The sequence below is a fragment of the Nomascus leucogenys genome, chromosome X (genome assembly GCF_006542625.1).
Source record: "Nomascus leucogenys isolate Asia chromosome X, Asia_NLE_v1, whole genome shotgun sequence".
NCBI lineage: Eukaryota > Metazoa > Chordata > Mammalia > Primates > Hylobatidae > Nomascus > Nomascus leucogenys.
The window spans coordinates 90,233,041-90,256,991 of NC_044406.1; the positions used below are offsets into that span (position 1 = coordinate 90,233,041).

General features: G+C 39.3%; 1 protein-coding gene across 3 annotated transcripts; it reads right to left on the reverse strand.

Annotated features, from left to right (window-relative positions):
- Window positions 1-18,718: 18,718 nt before the first annotated feature.
- On the reverse strand, window positions 18,719-20,389 carry BEX2 (brain expressed X-linked 2). 3 transcript variants are annotated; one of them, XM_030807279.1, is made up of 3 exons: window positions 20,266-20,388; window positions 19,728-19,803; window positions 18,719-19,353 (listed from the first exon to the last, which is right to left on the reverse strand). In XM_030807279.1, exon 3 carries the CDS (start codon window positions 19,346-19,348, stop codon window positions 18,962-18,964), a length of 387 nt encoding a protein of 128 aa, XP_030663139.1. In that variant the 5' UTR covers window positions 19,349-19,353; window positions 19,728-19,803; window positions 20,266-20,388; the 3' UTR covers window positions 18,719-18,961. The 3 variants fall into 3 exon arrangements, with proteins under 3 accessions (XP_030663139.1, XP_003276544.1, XP_030663138.1); XM_003276496.3 differs by having other exon boundaries at window positions 20,230-20,388; XM_030807278.1 differs by having other exon boundaries at window positions 18,719-19,803; window positions 20,230-20,389.
- Between the last annotated feature and the right edge of the window lie 3,562 nt (window positions 20,390-23,951).

Below are 23,951 nucleotides of genomic sequence, written 5' to 3' on the forward strand. Positions count from 1 at the left end.
TATTTTGTTGAGTATTGTTGCATCAATATTCACATGGGATATTGGTATGTATTTTTCTTTTCTTGTTTTGCCTTCATCTGGCTTTGATATCAAGGTAATGCAAGCCTGATAGGGTGAGTTAGGAAGTATTCCTTCTTCTTCAATTTTTTGGAAGCGTTTGAGAAGAATTGGTGTTAATTATTCTTCAAATGTTTGGTAGAATTTACCAGTGACGTCTTTGGTCCAAATCTTCCTTGTTGGAAGGTTTTTGATTACTGATTCAATATCTGTACTAGTTATAGATCTATTCACATTTTCTATTTCTTTATGATTTATTCTTGGTAGGCTTTGCATTTCTAGGAATTTTTTCATTTCATCCAGGTTATCCAATTTTTTGGTGTATAATTATTCATAGTACTCCTATTATTCTTATCATTTCTATAAATTCAACAGTAATGCTCCACCTTCAATTCTGATTTTAGTAATTTTATCTTCTTTTTCTTAGTCAACCTATCTACACATTGTCAATTTTCTTGATCTTTTCCAAGAAGTAACTCTTGGTTTGGTTTATTTTCTCTATTGTTTTTCTAATCTATTTTATCTATATCTGCTCTAATCTTATTTCCTTCTTTATGCTAACTTTGACTTTAGATTGTTCTTTTTTTTCTAGTTCCTTAAGTTGTAAGGTTAGTTTGCTAACTTGAGATCTTGCAGGTATTTTGTAAGTCAGGGGGCTTTGTGGATGCACAAGTAGCAAAAGTGATGTCAGTATCCAAAATACTGCTGTAATTGGAGTAAAGTCCTAGAATTTGACTGGCAAAAATAAAGCTCTAATTGAGGATGGCTAAATCTCAAAGCTCCCAACAGTCCAAGGTTTTGCCCAGATGGTTGATGAGAGAGTTTCTGCTGTAAAAAGACTTTAAATCATATGGCTTGATTTGGGAGCATGTTGTTAATATGGTGTCAGGTTGTTTGCCAATTAAAGTATCTTTGGCTAGGGTTGGAATTTCAGCACTAGTCTGTAGTCAGTGCCTACCGTTTAACCAATGACTGTGGAATCTTTGCCTCAGTTGTCAGTTCAGTCGGTGAGGGAAAAGCCAGTGAGGTGTTTGGGCTGTAGGGCTTGTATTAGCCAATCTTGATGGCATGTGGGCCTCAGTATTTGCCAGGTTTAGTTGAAACAATGAATTATTTTCAGGTTTTGGCCTCTGGACTGCAAACCATCAAAAGCATCCAGACCGGCAGTAATAAGATCAATATCCAATAAAATGGTGTGTAGCTGTATGTGACAGACTTTTGTTTCTTGATGCTGATTCTCTCCTCCCCTCATGTGCGTTATTATCAAGGAGGGGTTGTCTGGTTTTGTCATTATGAGATTTGGTGTTGATTCCATTACCCTCTCCAAATGTGATTTTCATTTGCTAAGAGGAGTTTTCTATCTCTTTTCTTGGTAGTCCACATTGTCTGTGGGACTCTTGAGCAATGTTTATTGTTAGCTCTTGAGCACTAGTTTTAATTTTCTGGAGGAGAGCAGAGGTAGATCTCAGACTAATTATCCATGCCTTATAACCCAAATGTTAATAATGGTTTTTGGGTGGTAGAAGTTTAGTCACAAATGGTTCTCATATAAGATGGGCAAGGGCCTGACCCATGGGACAATCTATGATTAACAGATCTTAGGAGAGCTTGCACCCTTGACCTGGCCTCCAGCACTTATGGGATGGTGCAGGATTAAAAATCCATAAAGATAGGAGGAGACAATATTAAAGTGCAGCACATATATAATGAGTTTTCATAAGCATGGAGGTGATATATATCCCTCTTTGAATACACGAAAGGGTGATGAAAAGGTTTTCTTTTTTTAATGTTGTGAGGTGTGAGATGGCCAAAGACCTTAAATTAAGAGAGAATAAGGCCTGGAGTAACAGCAAAACCCACTTAGTGGGCCATATACCAGACTGGAGTTTTAAAATGAGTTGTTTGTGGAAACCATTAGATCTCTTTTGATAAAACTGGCTAGCTGGGACCCATCAGGGAGTCAAAAGTTCTATTGAATGCCTTTTCCAAGAGTCCAGCATTATGTATTTTGAGATACGAAATGTGTACTTTGGTTATTATCAGTAATGTCTGAAACTCCAAAGAAGATAAGGAGTGCCCTGGTGAGACTGGTGAGACCTTGTATTGTGGCCTTAGTATATGTAGAGACATGTGGGATTTTGATTTATATTTTGGGTGTCTATGAGGCTAGAGATTTCCAAAGTTATTTACCTTTAAGGGAAAACCTCTTGGGCAATGGCGCAAGAGTTTGTAAAAATGTGCCGATCATTTGCTAACCAGGGCATCCAGTGCTAAGATGACTGCCTGTAGTTTCACCAATTGTGCTGATCCTTGGTTCACATTCTTTGTCAGGAAATTCCTGGTTAAGGGATGAAAAGCAGACCCATTCCACTGAGCTCCATAACTTATGATAGTGGCAATGCCTTCCCTATAGTCTATTAACTCCCATTGTTTTTCATTCAGTTAATCCTAAGGGGGTCGCTAGGTAGCAAAGGGGTTTGGAGAGGGGTGACCTCCATGAACATGGCATCTGGCAAGGGACTGAGGACAGGGAATACCATCCCCTCCTGCAGGTGGAATATATCAGAGGACCCAGGTTTGGCTCTGTCCTGTATCAAGGAGGCCTCCATCACTGTGCCAAGCTTGTGATGTGCTGTGTCCATTATCCAGGGCATATTGAGCAACTGGGTACAAAAGATCACAGGCTCAGGGTCTATGAGAGCCTCTGTTTTCAGAGAAGCCTGGTATATGCCCAGCAATTTTTACTCTCATGGTGTCTAGCACAGAGCTGAGAAAGGCAGTTTTTCATATCAGAAGGCTATGGGCAATTTATGGCCATTATAGGTAGTTCAGAGATACCAGGAGGCATGAGAAGAAGTTGAAGTTGGTGAAGTCTTTCCAGTGAAGGAGTCTCTGAGGGCATTAATGGAAGTGTCTGTTGATTTTAATCTGGACAAATTTTAGAGCCTTCTGTTAGAGAATATCTCATTTTGATTGGGCTGATTTGTAAGTGGCAGCATCAGTGAGATGAAGTAAAATTTGCAAATGAAGAATATGTTGCTTCCAGAACCCCAAAATAACTTAAGGATGTTGGACTTGTATGTCCTTAACGAGTATGTCAAATGAATCTCCTAGGAAGATGTTATCAATGTAATGCCATGGCTGTATTCCTGGAGAAAGCTGGGTGCAGATAAGATCTTGTCCATAAAAATCGTGCACGATGACAAAGCTATTGAGATACCTCATGAGAAGCTTAATAAAGGTGTATCGTATCTCTCTGAAAGAGAAGGCAAACTGCAGCTGAGAGGCTACTGAAACAGTCACTGAATAGAACATGCTAGTCAAAGCTATAATGGCAAAATATTTATTGTCTGCTGATTAGATGGAGTTAGTAGTTTTAATAATATCGATTATTGGATTTGGAGGCCTTAATGGATAGGACCACAGCATTAGGGTTATAGTAATCACCATGGGGTACCACTCATTTTTCTTTAGGTTTAAGAACAGGCAAGATTGGGTTACAAATGGAGAAGCAGTGGAGATAATTACCCACTAATTATGTCTTATACAATAAGTTTTGATCCTTGAAGGCCCTGTTTTAATTTATATTGGACCATCTTAGCTATTTTGACTGAGGAGTGCATGGGGTCCCATTTTATCAAGTCACTTTGTAAATACGAAAGATTTAATTTAAATTTAATGTATTATTCATTGTTTCAGAACATCTATGTCCACTATGGGATATATTAGGACAATGGATTTTATTACTATGGGAATTTTTTTGAGGGAGAGTCTCACTCTGTCACCCAGGCTGAGTGCAGTGGCACAATCAAGGCTCACTGCAGCCTCAACCTCCTGGGCTCAAGCTCCTACCTCAGCCTCCTGAGTAGCTGGGACTACAGGCATGTGCCACTATGCCCAGCTAATTTCTTATTTTATGTGAAGATGGAGTCTTGCTATGTTGCCCAGGCTGGTCTTGAACTCCTGGCCTCAGGTAATCCTCCCATCTCAGTTTCTCAAATTGCTGGGATTACAGGTGTGAGCAACAGCACCTAATGCTGGCCTGGTATGGAAAATTTTGGCAAGGCCATAGTTAAAATGACGCATACCTATTTTTCACTATCTTATATTTAGTTACTTTCATGAGATTATAAGGAATACCATGTTTAAATTTAGTGGGATCCCCAGGAATAACTGTCTTTTGAACACCAGTACTAAGTCCATGAAGTTCTGTCAACTGATGCATTTTACCAAATGTTAAAGTTAATTCAGAATCTATGTTGTAAGCACACACACACACAAATACTTGTGATTCCATATGAATTCTAGTACTGGCTTTTCCACTCTAGTTTCTATTTATTTTCTACCTTATATTTATATTTTCTTTCTTTTCTTTTTCTGCAAAAAAAAAAAAGGTGGGCATTGGGATTTTGATAGGAATTACATTGAATTTGTTGACTTATTTGGAAAGCATTGCCATTTTAATGATATTAGGTCTACTAATCCATAAATATGGGATGTCTTCCCATTTATTTAGGATCTTTTAAATATCTTTCAAGAACCTTTTATAGTTTACAGTATATAAGTCTTAACCTCCTTGGCTAAATTTATTCCTGAGTGTTTTATTGTTTTTGATGTTTTTATAAGTGGAGGTGCTTTTAAATTTCCTTTCTGCATTGTTCATTACTGTTTTATAGAAACACAACGTATTTTTTATATTTACATTTTATCCTGTAATTTTGCTGAATTCATAATTACTGATTCAATCTCTCTACTTATTGCAGGTCTATTCAGGTCTTCTATTTTTTTCTAATTATTGTTTTATACATTTGTCTTTTAAGTTATATAGAAAAAAAGAGCAATTCCATACCAAAATTATAATAACACTGATTTTTATATTTGCCCATGTCCTTTCATTTCAACCTGAAAGACTCTCTTTAGCATTTTCTTGTAGTGTTGATATAGTGTTAACGAACTCCCTCAGATTTTGTTTCTTTGGAATGTCCTGATTTCTTTCTCATTTTAAAAAATCCTTGGGAACAAAGTCTGCTCTGTTACCTCTAAATCCAGGTGTCCACATTAGAAATGTAGGGCCCTGTTTTCAAGACCACCACTGCACTAGCAAGTGGGCTGAGGCAGGGCTAAGTTAAAATGTCACAAAGCTCTTCTATCATGGTTAAGTAGCCATATTCTTGATTCAACATTTGCTTGATTGTGATAAATCTTTGACTATTTTCCAGAGTCCTGGTAAAATTTATACTTATTGCTTTTGTTCCCAGTGTTTCCATGAAGGGACAGGCCCTTGGAGTTTTCTACTCTGTCATTTCCATTTTCTTTTGACACTGAAGGTCATGCACAGTTATTATGAAATATATCTAAACAGTGCACAAACGTATTCATTCATCATCTTAGAAAAATATGTGCTAGCCGTCTAAAAACTATCAGTGTATACACAACACAAGGGGAAATCCAGACAAATACACACTTTATTAATAAAACATGTCAGGTTGGTCTCAGAGTCCCTGTGTTTCCCCTGCCTTGGTGAGCTGAGTGAAACAATTACTAAGGAATAGCATTCAGTGTTGAACATGCTCTCATAAAAACTTAATGCTTTTATTGATTAGTTAACCTATAGCAGTCTTCATGCTAACATAAGAAATGTTTATGGCTCACTAGAACTACAAGTTATGAAACCCTTACTCTGTAATCTTTTCTATAAATAAATATTTTCATGGAAACCCGAAAAGTATCCTATAATGTATGGTCAATAACTATCTTTTTGTCACAGATTAGAAAAATGAGGCACAAATAGTTTGAAAGATTTGCCTGGGATCACAGGGCTAGTAAAGGACAGAGAAGGGGTTTGGACCTGGCTACATCTGACAGATTGAACTCTTGCTCTTAGCACATGAGCTATATTGTTTCCCTAAATGTTGGAATTCTCAGTCTCCATCTTCGTTGACTGATCTCACCCACTTCTGTAGTTTTTAACTATCATTCTAGCAATAAGGACTTCCAACCCCTTATCTCCAGCCCATACTTCTTTCTCCAGGACCCCAGACAGTTATCCAGTTCTCTGTTGGACCTCTTGTGGCTGTCACAAGGGTACTTCAACATCAAAAGTTCCAAAATTGGCTTCATCTTATCCCTTTTAAAAAATCTCTTCTTTCCCAGCCTCCAGCATGTTCCCTTATCTTACATTTGCTCTACCAGTGAATGGCACAAGCATCCATTCTGCTGTCAAAATGTAGAAAACTGGGCATGATCCCTTACTCTATTTTACTCCCAACATCCAATCAATTGCCAAAGCCTACTATCAACTCCTTCTTAATATCTCTTCAATACACTTTTCTCCATCCTCACTATGTCTCCCCAGGTTTAGGTCACCATCATATACTTATCTTCTGTAGTCCCATAATAGCCTGCTTGTTGGTCATCCTGCCTAAACCTTTGATTTTTTTTTTCACAGAGAATGATCATTTCCACATTATAAAATATGATTATGTAACCACTCTGCATTTTCTCATTTACTCCTCAAAATAGCCCCTATGTATTAGGTACAGCTTAAAGGGAGTTGTTTTTTATTTTTCAGAAACCAAAAACATTTCCAAAATAAAATGATCTTTGTCCTTATCGTGCAGTGTAGGAAGATATAGAAAATCAAATCATCAGGATATTATAGGGAGAAAAGTGAAATGATGGGAAAGACTTGAGTTAGCTCACAGAATTGAGGGGTAATCTGAAGAACTAGACCCAGTAAGGCCAGGAATCCAAGTAGCAGGAACTAACAGAGAACATCTTCCAGCTTCACTCTTGATCTGCATCAGAACCAGTTCTTGTGGTGTTAAGATTTTTAGTTCCCTTAATACTCAGGGAGTAGGACTGTTCTATCCTGGGCTCAGTTTGGGATGATGAAAAACTTCTGGAGATATATAGTGGTGATAATTGTGATGCAGGGCAGGCAAACCCCAAACTGGGGCTTAGACCAGGAGGGTTCTTGGTTTTACCCAGGAAAAAAACTCAAGGGTAAGCAGGTGGTATTAGCAACTTTTATTGAAGTAGCAATGTACAGCAGCAGAAGAGGTACTGCTCCTTGTGGAGCAGCACTACCTGATAGGCAGTTTGCCCAGAGTAGCAGGTCAAAGGCAGTTCTGTAGTCATATTTATACCCACTTTTAAATATATACAAATTATGGAGTGGATATGCAAAAATTTCTAGAAAAAGTGTGGTAATATCCGAGCCATCAGGTCATTGCCATGAAAAGGGACAGCAACTTCCAGGTGTTGCTGTGGCAATGGTAAACTGACATGGCACACTGGTTGGCATGTCTTACGGAAAGCTGCTTCTACTGTCCCTGTTTTAGCTAGTCCTCAATTTGGTCTGGTGTCTGAGCCCCACCTCTGGAGTTGAGTCTTGCCTCCTACCTCATTCTTCCCTCAGAGATTAGATATTCCTTAATCTTAAAGGGGCTGCAGAAGGACGGAGGCCTATCTTCTGTAACTGCTTCCTGCTGAGTTTATGGGCATATACCCTGCCTAGCACTGGAGGAGTAAAAAATCTCTGGATACTTGATCCAAGGAGCACAGAGGCAGGACACTTTTATTCTCTAAGTCAGTAGATGGAATGAATTGGAAGCCTCGTGCCAGCATTGTTTTTATCTGGAACTGTTGTAATCTAGAAGACACAAACTTTACACAGAGATTGAACAAGCAACAGCCAAAAATTAGTAACAACATGATAGCTATCAAAGGTCTTAGGAGAGGTAAAAACCAGGTGAAACTTGGGAAGGCATTTTTGATAGTCTACCAAATATAGTTGGGGTCAGTGCCCTGGTTATATCTATGTAACCAAGTGGCTTGCTTGTATATCTTTTGAATGTTAATGTCAACTTGTCCAGAGTTGTTAACATATGTGCAGCAGGTTATTAATAGCTGTACAGACACCATCTTGTTCAGCTAGTAAATAATCTAATGCTAGTCTGTTATTGAGAATTACATTTGCCAAAGAGTCTAGGGACTCTTCAATTCTCTTTAGTGTCTGATCTCTGTTGGTGGCTGAGGATTCTAGGGCTTGAGTCAAGTTCTTTAGAATTGACTTGTGGTAAGCAAATCTGCCCCATAGTGCTGCTAGTGCTACTGCTGCCCCAATTCCCACCAGAATTAATCCAATTGCTCATTTACTTCTGGTGTTCTTGGGTGTTATGGGGTTATAGACTGTGACCCCTGGAGGGGCAAGGGGAGCCAAAGTACATTTACCTCTGTTTTAAGTTGTTTATATATAAGGGCAAGCTATTCCTAAAGGAAGAGGTGACTCCCTGGAGAGACAGTAGTAGTTATGAGGTGTGACTTTTCTCCATTTATGACCACAAACAATAAGCCCAGTTGGCACATAGAGGCCCTATGGGGTGTGATGTTTATTCTTGCTGCCAAGTTAGGTCTATAGAGATATTTTTCCCGTTCTAATGGAGGTGGTTGAACAATCTTTGTTTTCCAAAAGGGGGCAGTACTCCCACCTTCCCAGATTAGGTGGTTGTGTTTTGTTTTGTTTTGTTGTTTTCCCCCTGTATGTTCTGATCGGGAGAAGGCACCATATATGGTTTCCTTGCTCACAAGTGAAATCTCATTACCTTGCTGCAGCCTTAAGAGCTACTAGAGTTCTTACTAGAACTAGAGTTGGATCAGATCATTGTAGGGAGACTTCTGCTTTTTTGTCATTAACACAACAGTGAGTGCAAAAGATAGAATCATTAGTGCACTGGAGATACAGATAATCAACTTCCCAGATCCAGGTAATAGTGGCGGGGGTGATTCAGATGGAATCCATTAAGTGGGGCGAGAGTTCTATTTAACAAGTAGGGATTTGGACACTTTGGGATCACTATGGTTAGTTAGGAGGTCTGGGGACATGGCTGTGAGATTTTCTGGATAGGCCAGAAGATGGAACTCTCTAACCTGGAGATATTGATGACAAATCTAGCAACCATCAAGATGATTCTCTGATGCTATACTTTTTGAAATATTTACTATAGAGTTTTGTTCCTACCCACACTGGATCAGGGTAATTGGAAGAGCAAACAAGATTAACAATGACAGCATGGTGCCCGGTTGGACCTTAGAGTGGCCTCTAAACCCAACAAGGACAAAAGAGATGGTTCCCAGGAGAAGGCGGCTGGCTAAAGCCATAGAAAAGAAGTGTTATGGTAAAGGAGAGAAAAATTAATGCTCCTGTTCCCATCCACAGCATCATGTTACCACTTCTGGCTGAGTGTTGATTCTGTTAAATTATTAGTGGAGGTCTTCCAAAGGCCTACAGGAGTCCTATATATATCCCATTAGTTCTGTCCCTCTAGAGAACCCTGACTAATACAGACAGCAACTTTTATTGAAGCAGCAGTGTACAGCAGGAGCAGAGGAACTGCTCCTTGTGGAGCAGGGCTACCCCGTAGGCAGTGTGCCCAGAGTAGCAGCCCAAAAGCAGTTCTGTAGTCATATTTATACCCACTTTTATGTATATACAAATTAAGGAGTGGATTATGCAGAAATTTCTAGAGAAAGGGTGGTAACTTCTGGGTCATTGGGTCACTGCCATAGAAAAGGGTGATAACTTCCAGGTGTTGTGATAAGAATGGTAAACTGACATGGCACATTGGTGAGCATGTCTTATTGAAAGCTGCTTCCACACTGTCTTTGTTTTAACTGGTCTTTAATTGGGTCCGGTGTCTGAGCCATGCCTCCAGAGTTGAGTCCCACCTCCTACTTAGTTGCACAACAATATGAATGTACTTAATGCCACTGAACTATATACTTAAAAATTGCTAAAATGGTAAAAGTTATGTTATGTATATTTTACCAATATAAAAGCAAAACAAAACTAAAAATACCCAACAAAATATGTTGCAAAGGATCTGAATATTCAGCTCTAAAAAAAAGACATACCAATGATAAGTCCATGAAAAACTGACTTATTGTATGATTCCATGCATATGTAATGTCTAGAATTGGCAAATCCATCGAGAAAGAAGGTAGATTAGTGGTCAGTTAGGGCTGTAGGGTCGGAAGAGGTAGGGATCATACCTACAGAGCATGGGGTTTATTTTTGATGTGATGAAAATATTTTAAAACTTATCGCCGGGCGCGGTGGCTCACCTCTATAATCCCAGCACTTTGGGAGGCCGAGACGGGTGGAACATGAGGTCAGGAGATTGCAGACCATCCTGGCCAACATGGGTAAACCCCGTCTCTACTAAAATACAAAAAATTAGCTAGGCATGGTGGCGCATGCTTGTAGTCCCAGCTACTTGAGAGGCTGAGGCAGGGCAATCGTTTGAACCCAGGAGGCGGAGGTTGCAGTGAGCCGAAATCGTCCCACTGCACTCCAGCCTAGGCAACAGAGCAAGACTCTGTCTCAAAATTTATTGTGATGTTGGTTGTACATATCTGTGAATATACAAAAAGTATTAAATTATACACCTTATATGGGTAAATATTATAATATATGCATTATATCTTAATAAAGCTGTTACTAAACAAAAAGGAATAATATAGAGATAGCCACTGTACAATTTGTCCAGTTTCCCTCAAATGTAACATTTGCATAGCTATAGTACAATATCACAACCAGAAAATTGACATAGCTACAATCCATTGACCTTATTCCGATTTCACCACTTTTACCTGCACTCATTTGCATGTGTATGTATATATTTAGTTTTATGCAATTTTGTCATGTATTGATTTGTATGACCACCACTACAGGCAAGATGCATCACAGACATTACTGGTCCTACCCTTTTATAACCAAAGTCACCTTCCCTTCCTTCTCTCCTGCTAACTTTTGCCAGCCACAAAACTGCTCTCCATCTCTATAATGGTGTCATTTCAAGAATGTTATATAAATGAAATTACACTGTACCACTTGGGATTTTTCTTGACAGCATAAACATATCCAAAACTGTTTTTTGTTAAATAACCTTTTCCTCTGTACTTGGCTAGAGGAAACAGGTTTTTCTTGAAGCTCTTCATGTTCATGACTGTTGGATGCTCCTGATAGGAGGCTTTCCCAGAGTCCTATTCATTATATATAGGAGACAATAAGGAAATCAAGGGAACTTGCTGTCGTGTTGTTCCTTAAGTTCCAAGGTCCTTAGGCAGTCCGTCTACCTCTTCCTACCTTTCAGTCGTCCTACCTTTCAGAGTCTTCCTATGCATGTTTGTTGTATTATGACTACGGTTTTTTTAGTTGTAATAGGGAAGGCCTTGGAGGGATGGGGCTGCTCCATCTTGTCCAGAACTAGAAGCATGAAGGTCAGGTTTTTGCTGTACAGTAAGTTCTAGTCCAGCTCAGGTCTCACTGTGGACCAGCAGCTTCTCAGCTGTGTGGCTTTTGAGCAAGTCTCTTGTACTCTGGTAGTGTGTGTCTTTTTTTTTTTTTTTTGAGACGGCGTCTAGCTCTGTTGCCCAGGCTGGAATGCAGTGGCACAATCTCAGCTCACTGCAACCTCCACCTTCTGGGCTCAAGCAATTCTCCTGCCTCAGCCTCCTGAGTAGCTGGGATTACAGGCGCCGGCCATCACACCCAGATAATTTTTGTATTTTTAGTAGAGACGGGGTTTCACCATGTTGGTCAGTCTGGTCTCGAACCCCTGACCTCGTAATCCACTCGCCTCGGCCTCCCAAAGTGCTGGGACTACAGGCATGAGCCACTGCGCCCAGCCATGTGTCTTTATTTATTGTAGTAGGGAGGGGCCTTGGGATTCCTACCAATTTGTCTCTATCCTTCTCAGAGAATCAACAGTATCTTTTGAAAAGAAAAAAAATTAAGGTTTGATAAAATCTGACATATTGGTCTGATCTGTTCTTGTTAGAGCCTGTGTTTTTGAGTTCTAATTTAAAATTTCTATCAACTAAAGGTCACTGAGAGTTTCTCCTGTTTTCTTCTAGAAACTTTATGTTTTACTTCTTAAATTTAGGTCTATTATACAGTTTGACCCAACTTTTCCATATGATGTGAGATAAAGTTCTTCTAAGTATTGCTGTTATTGAAAATGGCTATCCAGTTGTTCCAACACCAATTGTTGAAAAGAGTGTCTGTTCCTCATGGAATTACCTTGGAATCTTTGTCAAAAATCAATTGGAGGGCCAAGCAAAGTGGCACACGATTATAATTCCAGAACTTTGGGAGGCTGACTCAGGAGGATCACTTGAGGCTGGGAGTTTGAGACCAGCCTAGGCAACTCCATCTCTTCAAAAATAAAAAAAATCAGTCGGCTGTGATGGCATGCACATGTAATCCTAGCTACCTTGGAGGATGAGGCTGAAGTATAATTTCAGCCCAGGAGTTCAAGGTTACAGTGAGCTATGATTGCATCACTGCACTCCAGCCTGGGCAACAGAGTGAGACTCTGTTTCTATTTTTTAAAAAAATCAACCGGCATATATGTGTGGGTCTATTTCTTCACTCACTATCCCATTCCACTGATCAAGTTGTTTATATTTATGCTGATAAATACTGTAGGATTGCAATGCTCTATGCAAAGTGTTTTGATTATTGTACCTTTATAATGTCTTACAATAAAATAGTGAAAGTCCTCCAAAATGTTTGCCTTTTCAAAGTTGTTTTTACTGTTCTTAGTCTTTTAGACTTTTTAATATAAACTTTAGAATCAAGTTGTCAATTTTTATAAAAAACTGCTAGGATTTAATTTATGTCATCAATGTTTGGTACTTTTCAGTGTGCAGGCCTTGTACATTTTTTGTCAAATTTATCCCAAAGTATTTTATATTTTTAGTGCTATTGTAAATTATATTTTTAAAAATTTTAGTCTGGTTATTCACTGTTTGTAATGTTTTGAATATTTTCCCCCAAAATCCATACCCACCCAGAACCTGAGAATGTGACCTTATTTTGAAATAGGGTATTTGCAGATGTAATTAATTAAGGTTGAAATGAGATTATACTAGATTAGGGTGGGTCCTAAATCCAACGGGTAGATCCTTATAAGAGACAGAAAGAATACACAGAGAGACAAAGAGAGGAGAAGCAGAGATGAGAGTCTTGCTGCCACAAAGAAATGCCTGGGGCCACTAGAAGCTGGAAGGGGTAAGGAAGAATTCTTTCCGAGAGCCATCAGAGAGAACATGGCCCTGGTGACACCTTGACTTTGGAGTTCTGGCCTGCAAAACTATGAGATAATAAATTTCTAGGTTTTTCTGAAGCCACCAAGTTTGTGGTAATTTGTTGAGGAAGTCTCAGGAAACTTAATACATTGCTAGTATATACAGATACAACTAAATTTGTATATTGTGGATTGTATCCTGCAACTTCTCTAAATTCACATTATTAGCTCTAGTACCTTTTTGTATACTATTTAGGAGTTTCTTCATAGGCAATTATGTTTTCTATGAATAAAGATTGTTTTACTTCATCCTTTGCAATCGGTAATACTTTTATTTCTTTTTCTTCTCTTACTGCCCTGGCTAGAACTTCTAATACAATGTCGAGTCAATTTTGTGAGAGTGTCCATTTTTCCCTTGTTTCCCATATTGGGGGGAAAGCATTTAGTCTTTATGTGCACATCATTATGTATGCTTTTGTAGATGCATTTTATTGGGTTGAGGTATTTTATCTATACCTGGCTACTGAGTATTTTAATCAGTAATGAATATTGGAATTCTGGCAACTGTTTTTTTCATTATCCATTGACATGATCATAAAATTTTTTACTACGTTAATGTGGTAAATTATCATTTTTTTCTAATATCAACCCTACCTTGATTCCCTAGCATAAAACCTACTTTTGGTCATCGTGTATTGTATTTTTTATATATCACTGGATTCAATTTTACTAACATTTTGTTGAGAATTTTTGCATATATGTTCATGAGGGATATTGGCTTATAGTTATATTTCCTTGTAATATAATTATCTGGTTTAGTTGTCTGGTCAATTATAACCTCATGGGGTGACTTGGAAAGTATTTCCTCATCTTCAATTCTCTGGAAGATTTTGCATAGAATTGGTGTTATGTCATCCTTAGATGTTTGATAGAATTGCCAGTAAAGCCATCTCAACCTAGAGGCTTTTTTGGAAGGATGATTTTAAATGAAACTTTCATCATTTAATAATTGTAGGGATTTCTTTTATTCTAATATATGAATTTAGTGCTATAAACTTCCCCCTATGTACTTCTTTTGCCACATCCTGCAAATTGTCATATGTTGAGTTTTCACTTTCACTCAGTTCAGAGTATCTTCTAATTTCCCTTTTGATCTCTTCTTTGGGCCATGGGTTCCTTAGACATGTGTTATTTTGTGTTAATTTAAATATCTGAGGATTTTCTAGAGATCTTTCTGTTATTGGTTTCTCATTTAATTCCATTGTGCTTAGAAAACATAGGTTTTATTATTTGAATCCTGTTAACATTATCGAGATTAATTTTATGGCTCTGAATATAGACTACCTTGGTAAATGTTTCACGTGCATGTGAAACAAATGTATAAACTACTGTTATTGGTGGCAAGTTCTATGCTGTTGCTCAAGTCTTATAGATACTTGCTGATTTTCCATTTTATCAAATTTTGAGAGAAGGTTTTGAAATCCTTGTAACTGTGAATTTGTCTATTTCTCCTTGCAGTTCTATGTTTTTGTTTCATGTATTTTGAAGCACTGTAATACAAGAATGCTTAGAATTGTTATGTCCTCTTGATATATATGCCACTTAAAATTATATAATGACCTCCTTTATTGTATTATTCTTGAGTCTGAAATTTATTGTATCTGATATCAATACAGTCATTCAAGCATCATTTTGATTTGTAATAAAATTATTCATCTTTTCCATCCTTTTACTTGTAAACAATTTGTATCTTTAAATTTAAAATAAGGTTCCTATAGGCAGCATATATTTGTGAGTTTCTTTTTTTTCACATACTATTTTTTTAATTATTGTTATACTTTAAGTTCTGGGGTACATGTGCAGAATGTGTAGTTTTGTGACATAGGTATACACATGCTATGGTGGTTTGCTACACCCATCAACCCGTCACCTACATTAGGTATTTCTCCTAATGCTGTCCCTCCCCTAGCCCTATAAAGACACATGCACATGTATGTTTATTGTGGCACTATTTACAATAGCAAAGACTTGGAACCAACCAAAATGTCCATCAATGATAGACTGGATTAAGAAAATGTGGCACATATACACCATGGAATACTATGCAGCCATAAAAAAGGATGAGTTCATGCCTTTGCAGGGACATGGATGAAGCTGGAAACCATCATTCTCAGCAAACTATCACAAGAACAGAAAACCACATGGACATATGGAGGTGAGTTTCTTTTCTATTCAATCTGACCATCTCTGCTTTATGACTGAGGTGTTTAAACCACTTACATTAATGTGACTATTGATATTTGAGTTTAAGTCAACCATCTTTTTATTTGTTTTCATTTGTCCTGTCCTTTGTTCTCTTTTTTTTGAATTTCTTTCGATTATTTTGAGGATTCCATTTTACCTTATATGTTGGCTTATTAGCTATAACGTTTTTACTGGTTGATTTAAGGTTTATAGTACACATCTGTAATTTATCAGAATCTACCTTCAAGTGATATTAATATATAGAATAAGAACCTTAAAATTGTGTACTTTCATTTCCCTTCTTCTGGCCTTTGTGCTATTATTTCCCCCTCTTCTGGCTTTTGTGCTATTATTTCCCCCTCTTCTGGCTTTTGTGCTAAAACATACATTTTAATTTTAATATCCAGTAAGTCAGAGACAATCATAAGGCTCATGTTACTTATTTACCCTCTCTCAGAGAACTTTGCCCTCCACTCTCTGATAGATGATAAGTGACTGAAGAGTGTTGTTTTCATATGTTCTCTCCAGGTTTTAGTTATTTCAGTTAGGGAGGTAAATCCAGTCCCTGTTACTCCATTTTCACTGAAAGCATAAATGTGGATTAGTGTTTTAAGTGACGGTTAATCATGAAGGCTTTATTTTACTTCTAACCAAAGTGTACTTCCTATGCTATCTGGAATTCCTGGAAGAGTCCAGTGTCTGTGTCCCTTCTTGCCCTACACTGAACTAGAATGTTCAAACTGCCGCACTTTCTTTGGTCATACAATAGCCTTTAAGTTTGCTTTCTACATTTCCTTCAATGGACTTGAATTTTTTAAGAAAAAAATCCAGTAACTGTTTTATTAGAAAGTTATGAGATATTATCTACATTATCTCAGTTTTGTTAGAAATACATAAGGATCCAAAAATGTATTAATTGTTACTATTTGCTGAATAGCACTAAATGAATATTTCTCTTGTTCAGTTTTTCATTCATTCATTCAACAAGTATTTACTGGATGTACATGATGTGCTAAACCCAAATGGTCTAATCCATATCTACATCTCAAACATCCTTTTTGAACATCCTTTTTCTTTGAGAACCAAGGCACACTCTTTAAGCTCCCTGTCTGCTCTTTGCCAGAATTTGTAGGCTTTTATGGGAAGAATTTACACATTTTGTGAAGAATGGCCACAGTAAAGGAGAAAAGGAGGCTCACCATATAACCTATAGAAATGATATATAGGCAAATGCCTTCAGAACCTTAGATATAGCTGCTCCCCTTGAGGGAATGTTATGTTCTGCTCTCTATTGCCTTTTGCTCACTGTCTGCTGGCTACTGGTAGTTGCTTGAGCATTTTATATGGAGCCTGACCACTCACATGCTACTGCCTCAGCTGCACCTTCAGACACAAACACTGTGTTAAGAGCCAAGAGAAACTGGTTAGCAGAAGACTCTCTTCATAGAGTAGAATCTTAAACCCAAGTTTCTCTGAGAAGCTGACAGGGCAACTTCAATCTGCCTAGACATAGAAGAGATATGCATTTTTCTGGGCATATGTGTGTCTCATCTTCTATCATGGGTATGATATCAGTTCACTCATGAACTTAATTTCTCCTCATGAACACTTTTTGTTTCCATTGAAGCTGGTGCTAACACTGACAATCTAGAGTAAAAAGTCTGGTAGGACATAAGCCTCTCTGTTCATCAATTTTCCTGACCTTTCAACTCTAGCCTTTCTATAATCTTCTGTCTTGTGTCTTAAGTGCCTGCAGGAGGAGAAAGAGCTTTGAAATTACTTAGGCATCTGATTCATGATGTCCGGGGTTTGTGATGTTATGTGACATTTTCACCTGCCTGTCCACGTTTCCCCTTTGGTTTCACAAGTTCTATTGCAATGTTATATTCCAGAACAGGAGTGGCAAACTTTTTCTGTTAGGACCAGAAAAAAAATATGTAGTCATTGTAAGCAAGCTATACTATCTCTTTCACAACTACTCAACTCTGCCACTGTAGTACAAAAACAGCCATAGATAACATGTAAATGAATAAGCAGGCCATTGTTCCACTAAAAATTTATGGACACCAAAACTTGAATTTCATAGTTTTGGTGTAATATTCTCAAGTTTTTCAACCTTTAAAAAATGTAAAAATCATTCTTATAGGCCAAATAATAGGCAGTGGGCCAGATTTGGCCCATGGGTTGTTTGCCAACCCCTGTTCTGGAATCCTAACTTTAAGTTCATAAGACTGTCTTCATACATAAAATGTGTGTATTTCATCTAATTAGCACAAACTGAGGGGGATTTTATTTCCCTAGTTCTGCTGGGACACTTAACCCCAGTTGTCTTCCCATAGACTTCTCATAAAGATCTCATTTGTGTATCCATTGATTCACTAAGTGATTTCCTGATGTCCAACTCTGTATAGATAACAAAATTCTGTACATTCATGGATTTCAGGTAAATGTGAGCTGGTATGAGGTGGGACTATCTCAGATTGAAAGTTGGCTGTGTTTCCTCACACATCTTGCAGTCTGCTATACTGAGGAAGAGGTTTCCTGGGAGAGAACTACCTGTAAGGAAAGATCTAGACAGACTGTTTTTCCATGAAACAAAGCAGAGAGAGGGGATTTGTCCACTCTTTTGTAGAGTAGAGCAACGATTCAATGCACTGGAAATTCCAGAGAAATTGGTGGGACTTTCTCACTTTGAGGATTTCTGAACATCTGCAGTGGTAGGAGCCAGTGTAGGGAGCAAAACCTAGCAGACAGAGTAATACCCAAGGGAGATGATGAGAATAGAGCACAGCAGCAGAGGAATGAAAGTACCTACTCCTTAGCCCACTGGACTTGTGAATATAGGGAACACCTCACCTTGGAAATTTCCTCTAATAACAGAAGGGAATATCTAAAGTGTTGGGTCATGCATGTCAGTAAGAACAAGAACTTGGGAGAAAGCTCACAACCTCATTACCTTATCTGGTCCATACAACAAGCCTGGGAGGTGGTTGTCTTCATCTTACTGATAAATATTATGATCTTCAAAGAGATGTGTCTCTTACATTTCTAAAAAGAGATCCCAGAAGCAAGCTAAAATTGAGATTCTGTAACAAGTGTTTAGTAAGTGCTCACATTGCTTTTATAAGGTGGTCACATTGCTTTTTATCAGTAATACGTGTTCCATTTTGAAAAATAAGAAATTATGGATAAGCAAGAATAAACTCCCTCTTAATTCTACCACAGAGATAAACACTATTTACTATATATATGTGTATATATATGTATATATATGACTGTTTATGTTCATATTTAAGATTTAAAGTAAAAAAGAATGTAGAGAATGCTTTTTAAAACTGTTTTATTAACTTCACAATATATAATGAGCATCTTTCCATGCAATAGGTAAAACTCCCCTGCTGACAGAAACTTACAAACCTGGTCAAAAACAACATTCAGTTAGAAGCTGGTAATAGGAGACCCACAAGAAATAGGTAACATCAAAACGTTTACGACAAAGGTACACCACAAATGTGTAAGTTTAGGAAGCAGGGGTCTCCCTATTAACTTCAGGGAAACCATCAGGTTCAGGGCATAAGGCAAAACTCATCATGATGGTCATGGTGAGGGGGATCAGTGCTGACTGCCCGCAGACTATGACTCAACTGCTTTTCCCTCAGCTTTTCCATCAGCTGTCTCACCTCCTCCCCAATCCTTTCCATATTCTCCTCTCTCATCCTTGCCTGTGGCTCTCCAAGCCTATGCATTATGTCCCATCTATACTGCAGGATGGGCTGCCTAACGCGGAACCGCCTACGATTTCCTCTAGGCACACAGTATTCACCAGCATCCAAAGGGAGGGCCAAGGGCTCCCCTTTATTAGCAACTTGCTCCTTTTCTTTTTTTTCATCATTTTCCTGGTTGACATTTTCCACGTTGAGATTGTTTAACGCCCGTTCCTCTTTGGACTCCATTACTCCTAGGAGACAGAAAATGGACTCAATTCTTGGTGAACTGATCAGCACCGAGGACAGAGGCCCAACTACCCACCTTTCAAACTTCAGAGCCCTGGATTTCAAAGGCCTTTTTTAAATTTCATTTTTTTTCCCCACCAGAGAGGCCCCGTGTACTCTCGGGGGGGGGAGGGGGGCCAGTCCGTGCCCTTCTCTCCCGCAAAGCCCACCATCTTCTCTGCAGATCCATCTCCAAGCCTCTGCAGGCACCAAAATGGAGGACGAAGAAGGGGTGGGGGTGGGGGATTGCGAAGTGTGGGAGTGAAGGCACGGATTGGGGTCTCAGACTGGGCTTTCCTCATGTTCTGACCCCCACCCCACCACCGTCCCTCGCACCGACCTGGGCCTATCCTTGCAGTCTCCTCCTCCGGATTCTCGACGTGAGGTGCGTCGCCGCGACACTTGGCCCCGCAGACCTGCAGACGGCCGGGGTGGGAAGAGTGGGGGCTGCTGCAGCGGAACGCTAGCGAGGACCCGCCGCCACCCGGCCCCTTCCCCACGCCAGGCCCGGGCCCTCCTAGCCGCCCTCGCCCCCCGCCTCAGCCGCCCCGCCCCCCAAGCTGACCACCATTTTCTGCATCAAGAAGGGCGGAGCAGGGGTGTCGGAAAAGCTTGTGCTGGTGACGGAGGCAGGTGCTTCCGAAGGGTCGTAGCCTCAGGATCGCCGGCTCCCGCGGGGCTGGACACCCCTCCGCTCACGCAAGGCTCGCGGTCCCGCGGCGGGGCCCCGGGGCTGCATCGTGGACCGGCTGCGTCTCCGCGCGGCTCCCCGGAGGTGGGGCATCCGCAGGCCGGGGCCGCTCCCCCACACCAACCCCAGGGACCCCCTCCGGGTCCCTTACCTGCTCCCCCTCCTCTTCCTACTTTCGGGGCCGTACCTGGCCCGCACGTCCTCAGGGCCACCGGGAACAGGTACCACTGCCGAGAAGGGAGCGAGCGACGGCGGCTCGGAAGCCACAGCGAGGTAAGACTCAGTGTTGGCCGATCACGTGTGGCTGTTGTCATCGCCAGCGGCTCCACCCCCGTCCCACGCCCCCTCCTGCAGCCCGGAGTCAGTTGGTGCTTTCGGGCCCGCCCCCATCCTCACCGGGAGTCCCTTTTAACATCCCCAGCCTGGGCCCTGCCACTCTCCCTTCTCTGTATATTCTTGAGACTTCCCCTGCCTGCCCAGGAAGGACGGAAGGTATCTTCTCAGGGAGCTGTTGGCCATTCCCACTTCTCTGGGGACTTGCCTCTCTCTGCCCTTGGCTCCCAGGATTCACTTCCTTTTGCCTGCCTACCTCCTTCTGTCCTCTCTTCTACCAATATTCTCCGTTTTCCCTCCACTAAAATGAGTGGAAGAGGTGTATCAGGAAAGGAGCACAAGAGAGTAGGCTTTTCTCATTCTTAATACCTTTCTGTATTATTTCTTTGTATGAAACAAAAAATTAATATACTCCTTTAAAAAGGAAAAAAAATTATTTTTACTTGAAAAACGGGATTAAAGTTGGGCAAAATATCCCAACCACCTGTCCTGTTAAATCATTATATAAATATAGACTCTACACGCAGCTGCTTTTTTAGAACTTGGAAAAGGACAGGGCAGCTGATGGCTCCCCTTATGAGGGGACCCTGGACACATGAGGCCCTTCTATGAAATGAGCTAGTGAGTTGTAGTGCTACAGAGCCTTGTTGGGTTTTCATAACTAAAAGGAAAAAAAAAGACCTTTTTCACAAATTTCTGGTTCAAATGATAAGTATGTCTTTATTTAAAGATAAAATAATCATGTATTTAGGAAATCCAGAGACATCTACGGTAAACCTACTATAGGAGTAAGAATTGATTTTAAGAAGGTTGCAGCTACTAGATAAATATTACAAATGTACTCATAAATTTATTTGAAAACGCAAAGGACCTAGAATAGACAAATAATTTTTTTAAAATATCCTACAAATCTTGAGGGTTACATTATATTATTTCAAGACTTAAGGTGTAATAATAAAGTTAGTGTAGTAGTAAACATAGACCTGTAGATCAATAGAACAGAATAGAGTCCAGAAATAGACCCACACATGTTGTTAATTAATTTTTGACAAAGATGTCAAAGTAATTCGATATGGAAAGTATAGTCTTTTAAACAAATGGTGCTGAAATAACAGAATTCTTAAAGGAAAAAAGGAGCCTTGCCTTTTATCTATACTATACACAAATTAATTCAAAATGGATCATAGGCCTAAATGTAAAAGTTCAAATTAGAAAACTTCTAGAATAAAACATAGAGAAAAACTTTACAATCTTTGAGAAAACGATTCCTTAGGACACAAAAAGAACAGATCACAAAAGAAAAAAATGAGAAATTGGATTTATCCAAATTAAAAACTTCTACCATTTAAAGCACATGGTTAAGAAAATGAAGTGAGAAGCTGGGAGTAAATATTCACAATATGTGTATCTGACAATGGTTTTGAATTCAGAGCATATGTAAAGAACTTCGAAAACTCAAAATAAGAAGGCAAATAATGCAGTAAAAATGATCAAAAGATTTGAATAAACATTTCACAAAACTACATACACAAATTACCAATGAGTTCATGAAAAGATGCTCAACCTCATTAACTATCAGGGAAATGTAAAATAAAGCCAGAATGAAAAACCACTGCACACCCATTATAATTGCTGAACTTAAGTCTGACAGTCCCAGGCACTTTTGAAAATACTAAACAACAGAAACTCTCCTTGATTGTTGGTGAGAAGTTCAACCACTCTGAGACTTGGTGGCAGTTTCTTGAAAAGTTAGACTTACCATATGTCCTAGAAATTCCACTTTTCAGAATTTTCCCAACAGAATTTAAAACATATTTTCTCAAAAATATTTGCATAGGAATGTTCATAGAAATTTCCTTTATGATAGCCCCAAAGTTGATAAAAATCTAAATGTCCAACAAGTGAACTGATAAACAAATTGTGATGTATTCATACATTTTAACGCTGCTAAGCAATAAAAAAGTGACAAGCTACTGATACAACACAGATGAATCTCAAAAAAATGAAAAAAATTTGTATCTATAAAGATATCAGCCACAATTGAGTGTTTTCTGCATGATTGCATTTATATAAGTTCTGAAACAGGCAAAACTAATCTGTACTGATATAAGTTGAATCAAATCAGTTTTTGCCTGGCTTGAAAGTTGAGGTTTTTGTGATTGCAAAGAGGCATAATGGAACTCTCTCAGCTGAGGAAAACATTCTGTATCTTTTTTTTTTTTTTAAGTTGATTTTTCGTTTCTTTTCTTTTTTTTTTTTTTATTATACTTTAGGGTTTTAGGGTACATGTGCACAATGTGCAGGTTTGTTACATATGTATCCATGTGCCATGTTGATTTCCTGCACCCATTAACTCGTCATTTAGCATTAGGTGTATCTCCTAATGCTGTCCCTCCCCCCTCCCCCCACCCCACAACAGTCCCCGGAGTGTGATGTTCCCCTTCCTGTGTCCATGAGTTCTCATTGTTCAATTCCCACCTATGAGAGAGAACATGCGGTGTTTGGTTTTTTGTCCTTGCGATAGTTTACTGAGAATGATGTTTTCCAGTTTCATCCATGTCCCTACAAAGGACACGAACTCATCATTTTTGAAGAAATGCTCATCATCACTGGCCATCAGAGAAATGCAAATCAAAACCACAGTGAGATACCATCTCACACCAGTTAGAATGGCCATCATTAAAAAATCAGGAAACAACAGGTGCTGGAGAGGATGTGGAGAAATAGGAACACTTTTACACTGTTGGTGGGACTGTAAACTAGTTCAACCATTGTGGAAGTCAGTGTGGCGATTCCTCAGGGATCTCGAACTAGAAATACCATTTGACCCAGCCATCCCATTACTGGGTATATACCCAAAGGACTATAAATCATGCTGCTATAAAGACACATGCACACGTATGTTTATTGTGGCACTATTCACAATAGCAAAGAGTTGGAACCAACCCAAATGTCCAACAACGATAGACTGGATTAAGAAAATGTGGCACATATACACCATGGAATACATTCTGTATCTTAATGGGGTAGTGACTCCATTGACAAATACATTTGTTGAAATCATTGAACTATACAGTTAAAAGGTGTGTATCGGCCAGGCGAGGTGGCTCACGCTTGTAATCCCAGCACTTTGGGAGGCCGAGGCGGGCGGATCACGAGGTCAAAAGATCGAGACCACGGTGAAACCGGTGAAACCCCGTCTCTACTAAAAATACAAAAAATTAGCCGGGCGTGGTGGTGGGCGCCTGTAGTCCCAGCTACTCGGAGAGGCTGAGGCAGGAGAATGGCGTGAACCCGGGAGGCGGAGCTTGCAGTGAGCCGAGATTGCGCCACTGCACTCCAGCCTGAGCGACAGAGCAAGACTCCGTCTCAAAAAAAAAAAAAAAAAAAAAAAAGGTGTGTATCTTATTGTAGGTAAAATATAGCCCAATAAGTTTTGCTAAAAATCAAATATATAGGAATAAATCTAATTAAATACTTTCAAGACACTGAAAATTATAAAATAGTTTCAAGAACATTAAAGAATAAGTGTAGGGATTA